A 17,116-nucleotide genomic window follows, 5' to 3' on the forward strand; every position below is an offset into this window, starting at 1 on the left:
ACCGGAGTTGACGTGGTCTAATGGAACATGTATCGCCTTGACAGGTTGTCGCGAAAACGTCAGCATGAAAAACATCGTTGGTACGTTCAATCTTACTCAATACTTTACTGTGGCCACAAGAAATATTAACATTTTAGATTTGCTTTTTTTGTAATTCGCCAAATATTGTAGACTCTGTCACATGCATTCCCGGTATTAGTGACCATCTCGCTGTTGTAACAATTACTAAACATGAGATCAAGAGACCCAAGCCCCGCCAATCGAGGAAGGTATCTTTTTATGATAAGGGTGATTACTCTGCTATTTCTCAGGAATTATTTGCTTATTTGCCTGTTTTCGATTGTCATTGCGAGAACGCCGATGTCTTACAACTGTGGTCTCTATTTAAAGCGAAAGTTACAGAACTAACGGAAAAGTATGTGCCAAGTGCAAGCGGGGTTAAACTCAAAAAGTGCAAGAAGCCATGGGTAACATCAGCGATTTTTAGATTAATAGGCAAAAGACGACGAGTACACAAGGCATCTAAAAGAACCCATAGTAGTTATCAGTACAACAGGCTAGTCGAGATAACTAATGAATATAAATGTAAAGTTCGTAGCGCAAGGGATCAATACTTCAATCGACTAAACGAAAGCATAAAAACGAACCGAAAGGTTTTTTTGGAGATACGTAAGGAACTGTGGAGCTGATTCAACAGGAGTAAACGAAATTGTCCACGATGACCAGATCTTGTCCAGCGATCTTGATAAAGCGTCGTGTCTTAATGATTTCTTTCATTTCGCATTTTTACCTCAAACGGATTTTGAGAAATTATCCACGCTGGCGGAGCCACCTCTTGGAACTCAGCCATTAATGCCACCAGTTGAACTCTGTGTGAGTGGTGTCGAATCCCTTTTAAAAAATATAGACGAAACAGAGGCCCCTGGTCCAGATGGTATTTCCCCACGCAGGTTGAAGCGCTGTGCCTGGCCAATATATATATATAGCATCTTATCTTTACCTAATATACAAAAAATCTCTCTCTACTGGAATTCTACCCGAGGACTGGAAAATGGCCTTTGTGGTTCCCATTCACAAGGGTGGTTCCAAAAAAGAGGCCAACAATTATAGACCTATTTCATTAACATCGATTCCGTGCAAATTACTAGAGCACATTTTATATAAAGACATAATGAAACACTTACTTCAACACAAATTATTAGTTGATGGTCAACATGGTTTCCGCAGGGGCCTGTCTTGCACAACACAACTGATAGAGTTCTACCATGATTTAGTGTCCGAGGTTGATGATAACGGTCAACCAGACTGCGTTTTCTTAGATTTCAGAAAGGCGTTTGACACCATGTGCCAGCCCTTGCTTCTTCGCAAACTTGAAAGGGCAAATGTTGATAAGGAAGTACTGAATTGGATAGCCAGTTATCTATCACAGCGTCGCCAATGCGTCATTATCAATGGTACTACTTCTCCTACGGTGGAAGTAACATCGGGTGTCCCTCAGGGGTCCGTTTTAGGGCCGCTACTGTTTTTAGTTTACATTAATGATATTCCTGATGGCACTCCTTCTCGAGTACGTTTATTCGCTGATGACTCCGTCGTGTACAGAAAAATAAAAAAATGAACAGGATCGCATTGAATTGCAGGCTGACCTTATCCGAATTGTGCAATGGCGTGAGAAATGGAAAATTCAACTTAATGTGAAAAAAAAAGTGTCCATGTGTCTTTTACAAAAAAAAAAAAAGCTGAAATGCGTTACTTTTTGAATAGTTACGTCATTGACCATCAATCCATGTATAAGTGCTTGGGTGTAACCCTTACGAGCGACAGCTCATGGTATGCGCATGTGCATGCCGTAGTTACTAAACGAAATCTGAGATCCTTACCTGCTGTCCTAAAAAGTACTGCATATATTTCGTTTGTCCGCCCGATTTCGGAATACGCGTGTTGTGTGTGGGATCCGCGCCAAAAGTCCTCGATTGATCTGATCGAGAAAAATACAGAACAGAGCAGCAAGGCTCGTTCTGAGTCGGTATAAGCGAGGTGACAGCTGTACTGAAATGAAAAACGAGCTGGGATGGGAAGCGCTCTCCTCTCGCAGAAGAAAACTGCGTTTGAAATTGTTATTTCAGATATACCATAAAAAGACCTGCATTAATAAAGCCACTTTCCTTAAACCACCGCATTATCTGTCCAGAAGATCTGATCATGACCTCAAAATTCAAGAATACCGGACTGGAACGAACCTATATGCTAATTCTTTTTTTGTTTGTACTGTACAAGAGTGGAATCAATTGTTTTGTGACCAAGTACGTTGTTATAATGAAGACTTGTTTTTTTTTTCAAGCTGTACCCCCCCCCCCCCCCCCCCCCCCCGCCCACTGACACACCTTTGGGAAAAGCAGGGTATTTCTGAATAAATAAAAAAATAAATAAAAAATAAATAAATAAATAAATAATAAATAAATAAATAAATAAATAAATAAATAAATAAATAAATACGTTCCATGCAAGAACTGTGGTTGAGATTGTAGACTCACGTTTTAAAAATCGTGTTTGCAAATGCCCCCACGGCGTAAGGAATACAAAAAAATTCCATGCACCCGTTTGCAGCACAGAGCTACAGAGAAAATCCGTACTGATTTCGCCAAAATAAAGGTTCCTAATTTCCTCCAGTTAGAGACTCAAACCAAGAGCCTTCGCATTTTCGGCGCGGTTGTTCTGTCATCTGCGCTATCCAGGAGGACTGCATAATACGGTGATAGTTAAGCGAAATTTTGATTATTAATTGATTAATTTGATTGGAGTATGTTCGTTTACCTGCTATAGGAACCGTTTCTTGGAAGCAATCGGGATAGCATTGTTCATGCGGGATTGCCCGATGTACGTGACCAAGGTCTGCGGCGTGTGCCTCTCGTTTCTTAATCAGGAAGGTATGTCTCGGTGTGCAGATGATGGACATTCCTTGAGCGTGCTTGCAATTAAGCGGAGACTAATTATTCCCATCTTGCGCCTTATGCGAGCTCCTTACGATTCCGTGATGATAACTGATGCCTTGGAAGGGTAGCGCTAGTAGACACGGACTAGAGGAAGACACACGGACACACAGACGGAAGCGCCACTGAAAAGCCGAAAGGGTGCCAGACGGAAGCGCCACTGAAAAGCCGAAAGGGTGCCAGAAAAAGCACCAAAGTCCTTTCGTGCCATGCGCAGCAGGCGTGGTATACAGTTTACCACATACATGTGGCGGGATATACATCGGCCAAACGGGCCGTTGTATCAATGATCGGCTACGGGAGCACAAACAAAACGTTGCTCGATACAGGGATGGGCACCCGTCCACACATTGCAATGATTGTGGTTGTTCACCTGTTTATTCAAATTGTATCATAATCAGCCGCCACAAAGATAAGTGCACTCGAGAAATCATCGAAGCAAAGACCATAATCAACGAAGGGGCGAAATGTGTCAGCACACCGTCGATAGTGTTGTCAGAAAAAGAAATTATGTTCCTCAATTCGTCACTGCGCTGAAATTGTCACGTGGCCATAAAAGCGATGTATATATGTAGGCCGGATTTTCAATAAAAAACCAGTTGCTAGAGCGCTTCAAAAAACGCCAGGCCTGCGCTAAAACCGCAGCACAGTCACAGCGAAAGCTGGAAGAGCGGCGTTTCTAGAGCCCGTTAAGCTCTCTTGGGGCTACAATACAAGTACACTAGAAAGGTACCCACTACGCCATAAATCACAATTTTTGTGAAGTTTGGAAGCACCTACTAAGCCATTATTCGTCATTCTGCGGAGAAGCGAGGCACCAGCTACACGTCTGTAAGGCATTATGTGCACTTTGTTCACGCGACGACTGATGACGATGAAGAATTATGGCTCAGCCCTTTGTAATGGGTTGGAATCTTTAAACGGCCCACCAGTTATGTAATTTGCATTGGGTGACGCCCGGTCGCTATTTCCCTCTCCCGTCATGCTGTATAACATACGTTGACGTGGGAAAGAGACGGGTGGGGGGGGGGGGGGGGAGCGAAGAACTTTACTGAGACCCCGAGGAAATGGATCATACGCTTATGGGCTTCCTTGGCAACCAATACAAGTGCCCTTGCGAGGAACCCACTACGCTATAAATCATTGTAATTTTACTGAGACCCAGAGGAAGTGTATCATGCGCTTATGGGCTTCCTTGGCAACCAATCCAAGTGCACTTGCGAGGAACCCACTACTCTATAAAAATTGTAATTTTTGAGAAGTAGGCCAGCAGGCACTCTGCCATTTTTTGTCATTCTACGGAGAGCGTTGGTACCTGCTAAACCCATGTAAGGCATTATGCGCACTTTGTTGATGCTGTGCCTGATGATGAAGAATTATGGCAGGGTCCTTTGTAATGGGTTGGAAGCATTCAACAACCTGCTCGTTGCGCAATTCGCGTTGTGTGACGCCTGGTTACAGAATTCGCGTTGTGCTACGCTTGGTGCTTATTTTACTCTTCTACCACGCTATATTGCATATGCTAATGTGGTTCCTTCCCGACATGAAGCCTGTATAGGACCTTTTAGCAAAGCAGTTTCAAGCACCGGTATGGCTCAGAGGTTGAATACTGGGCTCCCACGCAGAGGACCCAGGTTCGAACCTCATTCCATCCTGGAATTTTTTTCTTATTTAGTTTTTTTTCTTATTTCGAGCGATACTGATTACGGACACCGGCGGCGGCGGCGGCGGCGGCGGCGGACAACTACGGCGCCAAAAACGGCCGGTGAAATGATCTCATAACAGCTTTCGCTGTAAAAAAAAAAAAGCGCTTCCGTCTGTGTGTCCGTGTGTCTTCCTCTAGTCCGTGTCTACTAGCGCTACCCTTCCAAGTATGAATTTCCAACTCGCCCAAGAAACAGCACTCCTATAACTGATGCCTTGTTGGAAGTTGTGACAGCGAGAGTGACAGTAGGCCTAAATACCCCCACTGTCGTTGCTCGTTTAGCCCACGTGTATGCTGCGATTCACTGCGTTTTCGTATTTGTAACGACACCAAAATTTCGTCGCCTTGGTGTGCTTATGTTTTCTACGTTGTGCTTGTGTGATAACGTTTTCTGTCATGGTTCTCTGCGCTCCAGCAGGTATTCAGGATGCAAGTTCAATTTGTTTTTTGTTATTAGTTTTAAATGCAAAGCATTTCTTAGCGAGCCTTTGGCACTTTGAGCGTTTCTATCTATCTATCTATCTATCTATCTATCTATCTATCTATCTATCTATCTATCTATCTATCTATCTATCTATCTATCTATCTATCTATCTATCTATCTATCTATCTATCTATCTATCTATCTATCTATCTATCTATCTATCTATCTATCTATCTATCTATCTATCTATCTATCTATCTATCTATCTATCTATCTATCTATCTATCTATCTATCTATCTATCTATCTATCTATCTATCTATCTATCTATCTATCTATCTATCTATCTATCTATCTATCTATCTATCTATCTATCTATCTATCTATCTATCTATCCGCCTACATCTAAGTGCTCTCGTGATCGCCTCCTTAGCTTAGTGTAGTTCAAAATTGGCGTGGGAGGGTAAGAGGATTTGACGGATATGGCAGCCTGGTCATGAAATGAATAACATTAAAATCCTGTCGAGTACAGCCGCGGCCACGTCTGTGTATAGCGCGTGAGCAGCCGGCCGCGCTCTCCGGGGCGACACCTTGCGGTAGTTGCGGCCTCTGACGCTGTGTGCCTAGGAGCACGCGCGGCCTTACAGACATGCAGACCTGCTTTGCACGAGTGGCAACGTTGAAAAGTGCACTTGTTTAACCGAAGATGCACGCTCCCTCAGGGCGCTGTCAGCACCTCGACTCGAAAAGATGACGCATTGCGAACGATAACACGCGCCTCGATAACACGTTGCTAGAGTGTACTAGAACAGGGGAGTGCCCGGAACGAGCTTCAAAAAGTGAAGCCCAAAAAGGGTCAATCCGCTTGTAGCGCTGCGATCGGTAGTCTGCAATGTGTCGTTGTTTAAAGAGTTGCACGCGGCTCCGCGAAAGTGGTGCAGTGGTACGATCCCCGCTTCCCACTCAAAAGGCCCAAGTTCGAATCGCAGCTGTACAGGGTGGGTTTTTATTCGTAGTGTCTACCTTCATAGCTGTATTGGTTTCCCTTACTTTCTTAAGATTAGCTTCAGTTGCTACGTATTGCTGCAAAAAGTAACGCAAAATGAGAAGTAAAATAAAAAAAAATTCACAGTTAACATAGTTATTTGCAGCGCCATCTCGTGGGATTCAATCTCGGGGGCCATACCTTATGTTTTTGTTGAATTCCGCGGGTTGGCGCTTCAAATAACTACGCTCACTGTGAAATTTTTTTCTATTTTACTTCTTATCTTGCGTTACTTTTTGTAGCAATACATAGCAACTGAAGCTAGTTTTAAGAAAGTAAGGGAAACCAATACAGCTATGAAGGTAGACACTACGAATAAAATCTCACCCTGTACAGCTGCGATTCGAACCCGGGCCTTTTGAGTGGGAAGCGGGGATTGTACCACTGCACCACTTTCGCGGAGCCGCGCGCAACTCTTTAAACAACGACACATTGCAGACTACCGATCGCAGCGCTACAAGCGGATTGACCCTGTTTGGGCTTCACTTTCTATACATTGGTGCTGCGGCCGTTCCGAGCACTCCCCTGTTCTAGTACACTCTAACGTTGCGATTGTGTCAGGCGCCCGTTATCATTCGCAACGCGCCACATTTTGGAATCGAGCTGCCGGCAGCGCACTGAGGGAGCGTGCATCTTCGGTTAAACAAGCGCACTTTTCAACTTTGTCACTCGTGCAAAGCAGGTCTGCATGTCTGTAAGGCCGCGCATGCTCCTAGGCACGCCACGTCAGAGACCGCAGCTGCCGCAAGGTGTCGCCCCGGAGAGCGCGGCTGGCTGTTCGCGCGCTATACACAGACGTGGCCGCGGCAGTACGTCGTCAAACCGGACACGTGTGGAACATACCCGTTTACCACGGGCCGTGGTGTACGAGTATGCGCCACAGGTATCTACCCAGGAACGGTGAGAGCAGACATTGGTAATTTAGATGAGAGAGCGTTAAGACAAACCGACTTCGGCAGCGTTGACCCGACGAATGGAAAGAATAATAATTAGGATCCCAAGAGGAATCGAACCCAAGCATTCTGCGTGGCAATCAGGTTTTCTACCACAGAGCTACGCCAGGTCTATAAACTGGTTTGGAAAAACAGACTATGCAGGCGTCAATTGTGTTTATGGTGCTGGCTATCTAATTTCACAAGAAAGCAGTAAACACTACATATGTACTCCTACGATACAGGCATCATCAGATTAACGTCTGTGGTTCCAGCGTTGGCTCCGCTTATATAGCAGTCTAATAAACATTACATTTGTATTCCTATGATTCAGCAAGCTATGTTGAAGCATTTGCTCGACTCCGATGGAATACATTAACAAAAGTTACGTGTGATATTCACATGATTGCGCCATAAAGTGCACTTAGTTTCGATAATACTGACGTATGTACTCTAACGTGAGGGCTGGCCTAACGTCGCACCTTAAGTTACCCTTTAAAGGCCAGTGTTGTCGACGTGCCTTGTAAGCCCACGATGTGCACATAGCTACTACAGTTACAAAAACACGTCGATCCACCTCGTCACGCTTGCCTCAAAGCCATAAAATACAGTAAGTACTCGCTGAATGCTTCGCATGAAACCGATTCCCACAACGCGTGGGATCCGCGAATTTTTTATTTATGGGTACATTGAAGTTGTGAATATTCTCGCTTATTTTAAACGCTATACGCTGTGCTTGGCGGGCGGTCTTCTCATAGGATGCGTTCTAATACTGACAGCAGAGTTCGCCACCCATTCGTTAGTTGAAGTCTCGTCAAATGTTCGGCCTACACGGTCAGCTCCTCCCAAATGTTGTGTACGCCCACTCGGGTAGACTTTTCTGTTGACGTAGGTGATAAAATATGCAGGAGCAGTTTGAAGACTTCTCTTATGATGACCTCAGTATTTTTCCTGTTACTGTTATTCAGTTCCACGTAAGGTGTGCCTGCGCATTCACGATGAATGAAAATAGCGCAATAAAAAATGTAGCACGAGACGAAGAAAGCGACAGGACGAGCGCCCAACAGTCTATTCTTCTATACACATTCATTATTCACTCTTCCACCATTAGACCGTGGCGCTTCACTACTGGTTTTCTAGGTGAGACGTGTTACGTGGTTCACCATTGCTTGTTTCTGCATCTCTGCACCCAGGGCTCCATCTTTCTGCAGGATGGAAGACGCGTAGCTTTGTTATCTTGGGGATGCTGACGTCTCCCACCGTTGGTTCCGTAATACCTCCTGAAGGAGGGTGTCTTCTCGTCCGCTTTAAGTAAAAAACCGAACCACCAGCGATAGAAACAGAAGCCTGTCGTGCTGTAGCAGGCAAATATACCACACAGCTTTCAGTTTTAGCCTCACGACCATAGTGAGTGCGGGACTCTGGTTCTAGGCGACACGCTCTTCTGTTACCGCGACGAAGGCGCGTTGCGTGGGAGAGAGAGGTAGCGTGTCGAGCGGCTATTGTTTCCTCCTTTCCCGATTGTGTTGTTGTTTCCGAAGCCATATATATAATTGGGGCCTGGGAACAACAAGAAAGACATTTCTCCTCGGCCTGTCTCTCTGTTTGTTTATTTAGTTGCGCGCACTCGCATTCTGACTCTCACGTACAGATCTCCGGGAAATTCAGGTGCGGGGCCACTATTCAAGCGGTGAGCAGCTGGAAAGTGTTTTACGCCTAGCTGGTGGGAGTGGTGAGGGGGGGGGGAGAACTCGTTTCATGTTTTCATCAAAACTACCGTCGTCTTCCTTTCCCATTCCAGTTCGGTTCATGTTTTTTTATAGTTGTATCTCAACTCTGCAAGTATGCCTCCGTAATATCTCAGCACAAAGCAAAAAAAAAAAGTCTCCCCTTCTTTTTCATTCGGGCTTATTTTCTGCGCACCTCTCTTCGCGTCATTGTCGTGTCACTCACACGCTATTCAGGACATTTGCAGGTAGCATAGTCCATCACACAAAAGGCGGCGTTGGTAGGTTTACCCGAGTACTATAAGACGCCTCGTGTAAGGCATGCTGCGCGCCTCGTGTGGACTCGCGTAGGATCTTATTCATCTTGTTTTCATTCCGCTTATTTACTCATTTATATTTATGTACTGATTTTTTTCCTCTTCTTCTTGCTCACGGAGTACATGACGGCGCTCCGTTTTCCATCTGACGCGTTGCCCGAGTCCCCGTCGCTCTCGTCTCGGAGTTTGCGTCGCAAGCTTCTGTAAGCGAGCGGGCTGCCTGCTTTCAGGTCTAGATGAAGTAGCGTACGGAAAAAGAGCGGCACTTTGCGGATTGAAAGCCACCCGAAATGGACAGTGTACGGCGTTTGTTCATGATTGCCTTAATCGTAGGTTTGGCACTGACGGGTGAGTAATGTCGCTCCTTTAGCTGGCGTTTACAACGAGACATTCCTTTAGAGGTTTTAACCTGTGGGTCTCTAGTCATCCGCTGTAACTGCCTTTGCTCGAAAAATGGTTGCTATTGCTTCTATCAGGGGCGGGGCCTGAAATTTTTTATGGAGGGGGGGGGGGGGCTTTCCACCATACTGTGTGTATGATCGCGCGTGCGTTTGTACATATGCGTGTATATTACAGATGCAAAACTCAAAAAAATTTCGGAATGGAAAAGGTTTACTCACCCAACCCCACCCCCTTGCTACGCTAATGGCTTTTATGTACCAATTGCAGTATTACAGTATGTACCAATCGCAGTATGTAGCAACACGCCTAGCTACAAGTATTGCTAAGTTATAGTTTCTATCTGCTGTGCCGGTCTGGACGGCCATGCTCCGAGTAGATTTTCTCCTTGTGTTGTCTAACCTTGCCTTATATCAAAATTTTACTTGTTATTGATGCACAAGATGTCGGAATGACATGCAAAAATTGCGAGCATAAGCGACTTGGCTGGGCCTCGGTTTGCCTCACTACGTAAGGTCAAGGAATAGTCAAGTGACTACGACGCTTTGACTATGATCACGTCATAGTCAAGGAACTAGACATTTTTGTACGTATATTTCAAGATTGAAGGACTTATCAGCAACTCACAGTGCCTTACGGTAATTACCTTTATCTTGTCGCGAAACAATAATTTCCATATTCGGAATAATTTTCGAAGGAACCTGTACTTTTACCAAGTCATTTTACGAGGTTCTCAGGGGAATTTTGCGCTAGGACCAATTCCACGGCACGCTATAAATTCCGCCCGAGAAAGCAGTCATTTTGTATGGTATCTAACACATGTGCAGTACCGCCGCGGGTACAGGTACCACCAAGGTATAGCAGATAACCTTAGGCCATAGGGTCCGTCATTTAGGACGGTTTTGGAAGTATATTTAGAGAACGTACAGTATTTACACTGAACAGAGTAACAATAACATGATCAAGAAGATTTTCTGAGCTAGGCGCCGTCTGGCCCCACGAGGCCTTAAAACCCCTTGAATCCTCCACCATTGGTGCTTTCCAATTGAAGGAAGGAGAGGAGGCCAGCCATCACGTGATGCGATAGTCCAATAGGCGCTGGGTGATTTCCACTCCGGCGCACTTGTTCGTCACGGTACTCTCGCGTGAATACACAATCACAACAGCGGGATCTTGCGGAATTTCGTTTCGTTAAAGCTGCACGTCCTGTGCACTACTGCCTTGCAGAAAGGTAGCAGTTGATCTTTTGATCACAATATGTGTGCATTGCAGAAGCAGCAGAGGCGAAGAAGGACAAAAGAGACGAGGAAGAGCAGGACAATCCGACAGATCAAACCGTCAAGAACGAATGCTGGCTGAAGCCAAACTACCGACGTTGCAAGGACTATGTGCCACGCTGGTTCTACGACACAACTTACTTGCTTTGCAAGCCGTATCTCTACGGCGGCTGCGGCGGAAAGAACGCTAACGCGTTTAGGTCCCACGACGAGTGCATGAGGCGCTGCATGTTCGAGGCGAGTCCGTCTGGATCTTTGTTTAAGTGGGAGAATTTGCACGATTGCTACATACGGCGTTGCTTCTTGGGAGACGGTGGATTTTGACGGATAACGCAACAGAAAAGACGCAGCGTAACTATACATATCGTGTCGGGAAGTGACTATCGTCTTGCACAAAATTAAGCGTCCATTTCACGAATTATCTTTAAGAGGAGTGTGGTGGCGGTGGTCAAGCGACTTGGTTGTTTATTTCTGTCAAGGGATCTTAACGTTTAGAAAAGTAAGACGAGTTTAACTAACTGTGACAAGGAATCTTGGCATATTGAAAACTAACTAACTAACTAACTAACTAACTAACTAACTAACTAACTAACTAACTAACTAACTAACTAACTAACTAACTAACTAACTAACTAACTAACTAACTAACTAACTACTAACTACTAACTAACTAACTAACTAACTAACTAACTAACTAACTAACTAACTAACTAACTAACTAACTAACTAACTAACTAACTAACTAAAACTGAAGTTAATCTTTCGCCTTCGGTGGACACGTGTTAAATGTAAAGGCAATGCCACACAGCTGTCGAACTTCGGAGAGAGCCATTATCATCGAAAATTGAAACTAGAGCGCTGTTCTCGATGAAAGGTGGCACATATATCAGCAAGTTTGTTTACATGGGATGTCATAAGTAACCGGTTTACGTAGCAGTAGCTGGCAACTCTTCACTTGGGCCTGCTAGTCGTAAACGTGACACCAAACGTACGCAAGTAGCGAAAGCTCCGAGCTTTCGAGTTACTTCGACAGCTGCTAGCTGTGTTGACGGGACATAAGCTATACGACTGCCGCAAATCTCTGTTGGTGAGGCCACTAGTGGATCACGCGAATGTAGCGCCACGACATACGATACCAATATCTCCTTTTGAAGAAAACATACGTAGGGCTGTTAGTACTTTCGTAATACCGCTTTTTATTCCGTTCTCAAAAGATGCGAGCAATGTCCTTGTTTAGTGATCAGACTCCACCGCATTACGCAAGGCGCTTCGTCCAGATGCGACGAGCAATGGCTATAAAGATGGCTACCGAAACTGATCTACCATGTTGTTCCTGCATGCCAGAACTGTGCTGACTATTGGCTTTAGGCCGGAAAGTAGGGAACGCGGAATAGTTGCCTCTTGGCCGGGTGCGTAGTTTTGTACCGCTATTTCTGATTTGCGGTGTCATCTGTACGTAGCGCCGTTAGCGGATGTTAGAACCATCCGTAGTGTATTATGCCTACATGAACAGACTTCAGGTGTTCAAAACCAACAATGATTTCAATGAATGTGCATGAAACGCTATTTAACGTTTTGCATTATGAACCCAGGTTCCCGAAGTGGGAGGAAGGTCCGGAGGCCAGGGTGGTCGGCAGCCCAGATTCAAGCGAGGCTAACGCATGCACTATATGCTCTGGCTACAGCATGCTCGCCATTAAAGGCGGAGAAATGTAGCTTTGTGTTGCTGGAGCTATTAAAGAATGAACGTTGGCCCTATATGATTTTCTTTTTGTTTCGGACCTTAGAGGGCCCGAATTGTACACCACCGTGAACAGTACTCTATAGCATACGATAACTTTTGCGTGAGGTGGTTTACCAGCATGGTTGTGCCGTGGACGCACGTAAGTAAACACACACACACACACACACACACACACACACACACACACACACACACACACACACACACACACACACACACACACACACACACACACACACACACACACACACACACACACACACACACCACACACACACCACCACACACACACACACACACACACACACACACACACACACACACACACACACACACACACACACACACACACACAACATGATTACGTTTATCACAAATGAAGTAATCTGTTATCGTGACGTCCTATATGACATCATCATGACACCACAGATCGCCAAAGCTTATGGCATCATCATTACGTCACATAACAGGACGTCACATGATGACGTCATCGCGTGAAGTCGTCTCTTGGTTACAGGTGGGTCGATCACTGAGGCAGCGCAACGCTACGGGAGGGGCAAAAAGCTTCGGAGAGGAGGGGGAGGGGGAATCAATACAGAAGAAAAAGAACAAGATGGCTTTCGCCTTCGAGTCGTCTTAGGCGAATGCATAAAGGACCGTGGGACTTTTTCGGTGCGCTTCCGTTCGAGAAAGGAGGCGCAAGAGCAGTGCATTTATTAGCTTATGGTAAAAACACAAACAAGAGCGTGACTCCAGATGTAGCATACATCATGGCTTCTGCGGCGTTTCAAACGTAAAATAAGCGATCTCAGACGCAGGTGCGGAGGCACTGTCTCTGAGTTTTGAAGCGGTTCGCGTTGCCCTGGCAGCCGCCGTAGATGAACTCGCGGCAGGTTCCGGATGAACTGTCGAAGTAGAAGGACGGGACGAAGGCACGGCAGGGTCCACGGTCAGGTGGGAGGAAGCACAGCTCGGGCCCACGCTGAGCGCTGGAGCCTGGGGTACGAGCAAGAAACATGCTTGTATCGTGACGTTTGTGGAACACAGTTGCGATTCGGTGTGTTAACTGTGGCCACTCCTGTACCTCACGTGCAATATGCGATAGGCCACATCACTTATATATCTAATAATAATAATAATAATAATAATAATAATAATAATAATAATAATAATATGTGGGGTTTAACATTCCAAAACCACGATATGACTATGAGGGACGCCGTAGTGGAGGGCTCCGGAAATTTCGACCATCTGGGGTTTTTTAACGTGTACCTAAATTTAAGTGCACGGGCCTCAAACATTTTCACCTCCATCGAAAATGCAGCCTCCGCGGCCGGGATTCGATCCCGCGACGTTCGGGTCAGCAGTCGAGCGCCATAACCACTAGACCATCGTGGCGGGGCTATTTGTCTCATCATAGTCCCTAGGGACTATGGTCTCATTATGCGCTTGGACAATCAGAGTGTTTGCGCTCGCGAATCAACACGACTGTTCATACATTCAGTGTTCGGATCTGGGCGACTCGGTCTGAAGCCTCGGACAACGAACATGATTGTCGTAACTTTCGAAGATCTAACTTTCACTCTAGAACCTGTCCACATCGAAACATTGTAATTAGCTTTGACTGTAGTGACTCCGCATGCGAACATTGTACGTCCGCTGAGTTATCCATATATTTGGCCACTGAAATTTTTGATTAACATGTTAAAGAGACACTAAAGAGCAAAACTATCCTTCTCATATTAGTAAAGTATTCTTTCACGATACCAAAAACACCACGCTTGCTGCGAGAATACACTTATTGAGCGAGAAAACGCGCAAAAACAAAATGTGGGTGGCGACGCCACCTTGCAGTTTCCTCACCATTCGCCGTGACGTCACATATTTTGACGGCGTCTACTAGGGACTAAGTAGTTCCTGATCGGTAATAATGAAGTACACTGTCCTCTCAGGGGGCCATCGACTTAACATACCAAGTTTGGGGTAATTTTGTTGAGTCACTGGCGCCAAAATACGATAAATACACATTGAAATTCGTGACGCCACGCGGGGAGATTTCGGCGCGAAATTTAAAAATGAAACTTTGAACTTGATTTTCTCCTCTATTAATAAACGAATGGCGAAATTAACGACATTATAGTTCTCAGAGCACAATTTATCGATCTAAACCGATTCATTGTTTCTCTTTAGTGTCCCTTTAAGGCAGCATACAGATACATTTCCCGGCACAACCTTTCGAGTTTTTTTTTTGTGAGGTTGGGGGGGAAATATTTTAGGTGAAGTACACTCAACGGCGGTGTCGGACACACAAGGTAGAATGACATCTGAATCTATAGATATTTTGTGCTGCCGTAAAAGAAGACCATTATTCTGATTATAATAAATAAATGTGCTCGCGCATTCGAGTGCCCCAGCTTAGAACAACCTTATTTCCGGCTAGACATAGACCACCTGCTATAGATCGCAAGGAAGCTAAAATAGTTGTACGTTTCCTACTAAAAAAAAGAAAAGAAAATAGAGCGACTAACAGTTTTCACTGACGCGCGCTCCTAGGAAATAAAGGAACCTGTCTATTAAGAGTTAGCGCGCTTTAATGCGCGACGAAAAAAGAGGTAAGGCCAATTCTAAAGAAACCAACAGAAAACGAAGCTAAGGAACGTCTAGGGGACATTACAAGTACAGACAAGAGAAAAAACTACACGAAGTAGAACACGGACGACTCGTGGCCGCAACATGTTACAGCAGAGATGTATCTGTGGGTCTTAAGTTCAACGACCCCAAAGTTGAAGCGGCTGTGTACGAGAAACCGCTTCACTGTTGTTGTTATGGCTGCGGGTTGTTTTGCTTTATAGTAAATAGTTGAGAACGTTGGCGATGAAAAAATCCGTGAAGCTGCGCATACAGAAAACGTTGCACGTCTTTGTAAACAGTGCATGCCGCTTGATGCTTATTCCATCGCAACAGTTCTATTTAGACCTGCAAATAGGGTTACTGGAAAGATGCAGTTCATGGGAGACCAAGCGCAAAGCTCTAAAAAAACATAAAAAGATAGCAGAAAAATCTGACACCCACTTTGACATATGTATTGAAGGGTATTTGAATCGGCCTTCTAATTATGTACATCGCCCCCCGTCGTGCTATAATTGTTAAATTTGCGTGAAATAATAAGCAAACACTGATATTCTACCTCACTCGCTTGTTACTACCCTTAAATTCGTATGTTTTGACGTCTCATTAAACGCACGATGGTCCCAGGGGTATGAGATAGTATTGCCAAGGATAGTAGTGTTTGCCACGGCTTTGCAATGAATACCAAAGAGGAGCTACGCTTGTCAGTCAGTTTCAGCTTATGCAGTTGGGTTCAGTTATGGCAGTGTTGCATTTTGTTTGACTGTTTATATTTCGCCATACATGTTCAGAAAACTGTACTTGCAACTTTCGTGCGGAACGAAGGAGAAGCCTTTTGTTTACAGCAAGACGTTAAATAAAGAAGATAATACTGGCGTAAAAGTTACATGAGAAATTGAAGCATATATGTAGACTCTGTACAACAATGCTGAAGAAAAAGAGTGTATGCTTTTTCCCGAACAAAATGGTTGATGGTAGTTGATGAAGGCTATCTGGGTCAATGGATTCGCACAGTTTTTTTTAAAGCACTTGAACAATTTTTTAAAAGCAATTTGTTCGTCTTACCTAGATAAAACGACGGCATTTCAGAGCAGCCGAAGCGGATTTTTCTACGTGCATGAAAAAAAAAATTATTAGCTTGTTCAACTTCAGCTCTTTCATGTAGATTGGCCACAAACGACAAACAAAGTCGCTAATGTGGTTTCAAGAAAGATATACTTCTTGATAAAACGTCTAAAAGCACAAATGGAAGGACGAACGTGCCGCACGCACGAACGTGCCGCCGTCAACAAGTTGAATTATATATGAGATCTGCGCGTCGGAGTATTATAAATTTCTGTCACGCGCATCTAACATTTCCAACCGGGAGAGTCTTAAAAGTAGGCAAGACCACACTCGCAGGTAGGAATGACTATACTAACGTGAGCAATTACATCGAAATGAGCTTGCCGAAGCAGACTTACCTGTCACGAAAGTGGCTACCAACAACACTGCCAGCACAACGAGTCGAGACATCTTTGACTACGAGAGACGGCGGTGACCGTTCGGGAGTGCCGGTGTCTGGAAGTATGAAGTCGATCGCTCGCGCGCGTGCGACTTTGACCTTGCCAGGAAAGGATGTTCCGGTTTTCTGGGCACGCTGTGTCGACGTATGCGTTGGCACGTGGTGAGAAGGTATCGTCGGCGTGCCAACTTGAAGGAGCAATGCGGTTGTGTTTTGGTTGATCAGGTGTGGGATTTGCCCTGCATTACAAGCGAGCGCGAAACTATACCGGTTTATTTCACAGCTACTTCGATCGTTGAGCGCAACTTCAGTTTGTTTTTTTCCTGCCACTCTTAGAAAGCTTGCGTGTTTCCTCCACGTCTTTCGTTGCAGTAGTAGTGCAAATTAAAGTAGTAGCAGTGGTAATAATAAGCGTAATACTAGAT

General features: G+C 44.9%; 2 protein-coding genes across 2 annotated transcripts; one reads left to right on the forward strand and one right to left on the reverse strand.

Annotated features, from left to right (window-relative positions):
• The first annotated feature begins 9,400 nt into the window (after positions 1-9,400).
• Positions 9,401-12,562, forward strand: LOC119392867 (kunitz-type serine protease inhibitor). Its single transcript, XM_037659799.2, has 3 exons — positions 9,401-9,487; positions 10,811-11,052; positions 12,408-12,562. The coding sequence occupies exons 1-3, from the start codon at positions 9,430-9,432 to the stop codon at positions 12,471-12,473; spliced, it is 366 nt and encodes a 121-aa protein (XP_037515727.1). The 5' UTR covers positions 9,401-9,429; the 3' UTR covers positions 12,474-12,562.
• A 678-nt stretch (positions 12,563-13,240) lies between these two features.
• Positions 13,241-16,784, reverse strand: LOC119392868 (PI-actitoxin-Afv2b). Its single transcript, XM_037659801.2, has 2 exons — positions 16,651-16,784; positions 13,241-13,555 (listed from the first exon to the last, which is right to left on the reverse strand). Exons 1-2 carry the CDS (start codon positions 16,700-16,702, stop codon positions 13,368-13,370), a joined length of 240 nt encoding a protein of 79 aa, XP_037515729.1. The 5' UTR covers positions 16,703-16,784; the 3' UTR covers positions 13,241-13,367.
• Positions 16,785-17,116: the final 332 nt, after the last annotated feature.

This window comes from Rhipicephalus sanguineus, chromosome 5 (assembly GCF_013339695.2).
Source record: "Rhipicephalus sanguineus isolate Rsan-2018 chromosome 5, BIME_Rsan_1.4, whole genome shotgun sequence".
Lineage (NCBI taxonomy): Eukaryota > Metazoa > Arthropoda > Arachnida > Ixodida > Ixodidae > Rhipicephalus > Rhipicephalus sanguineus.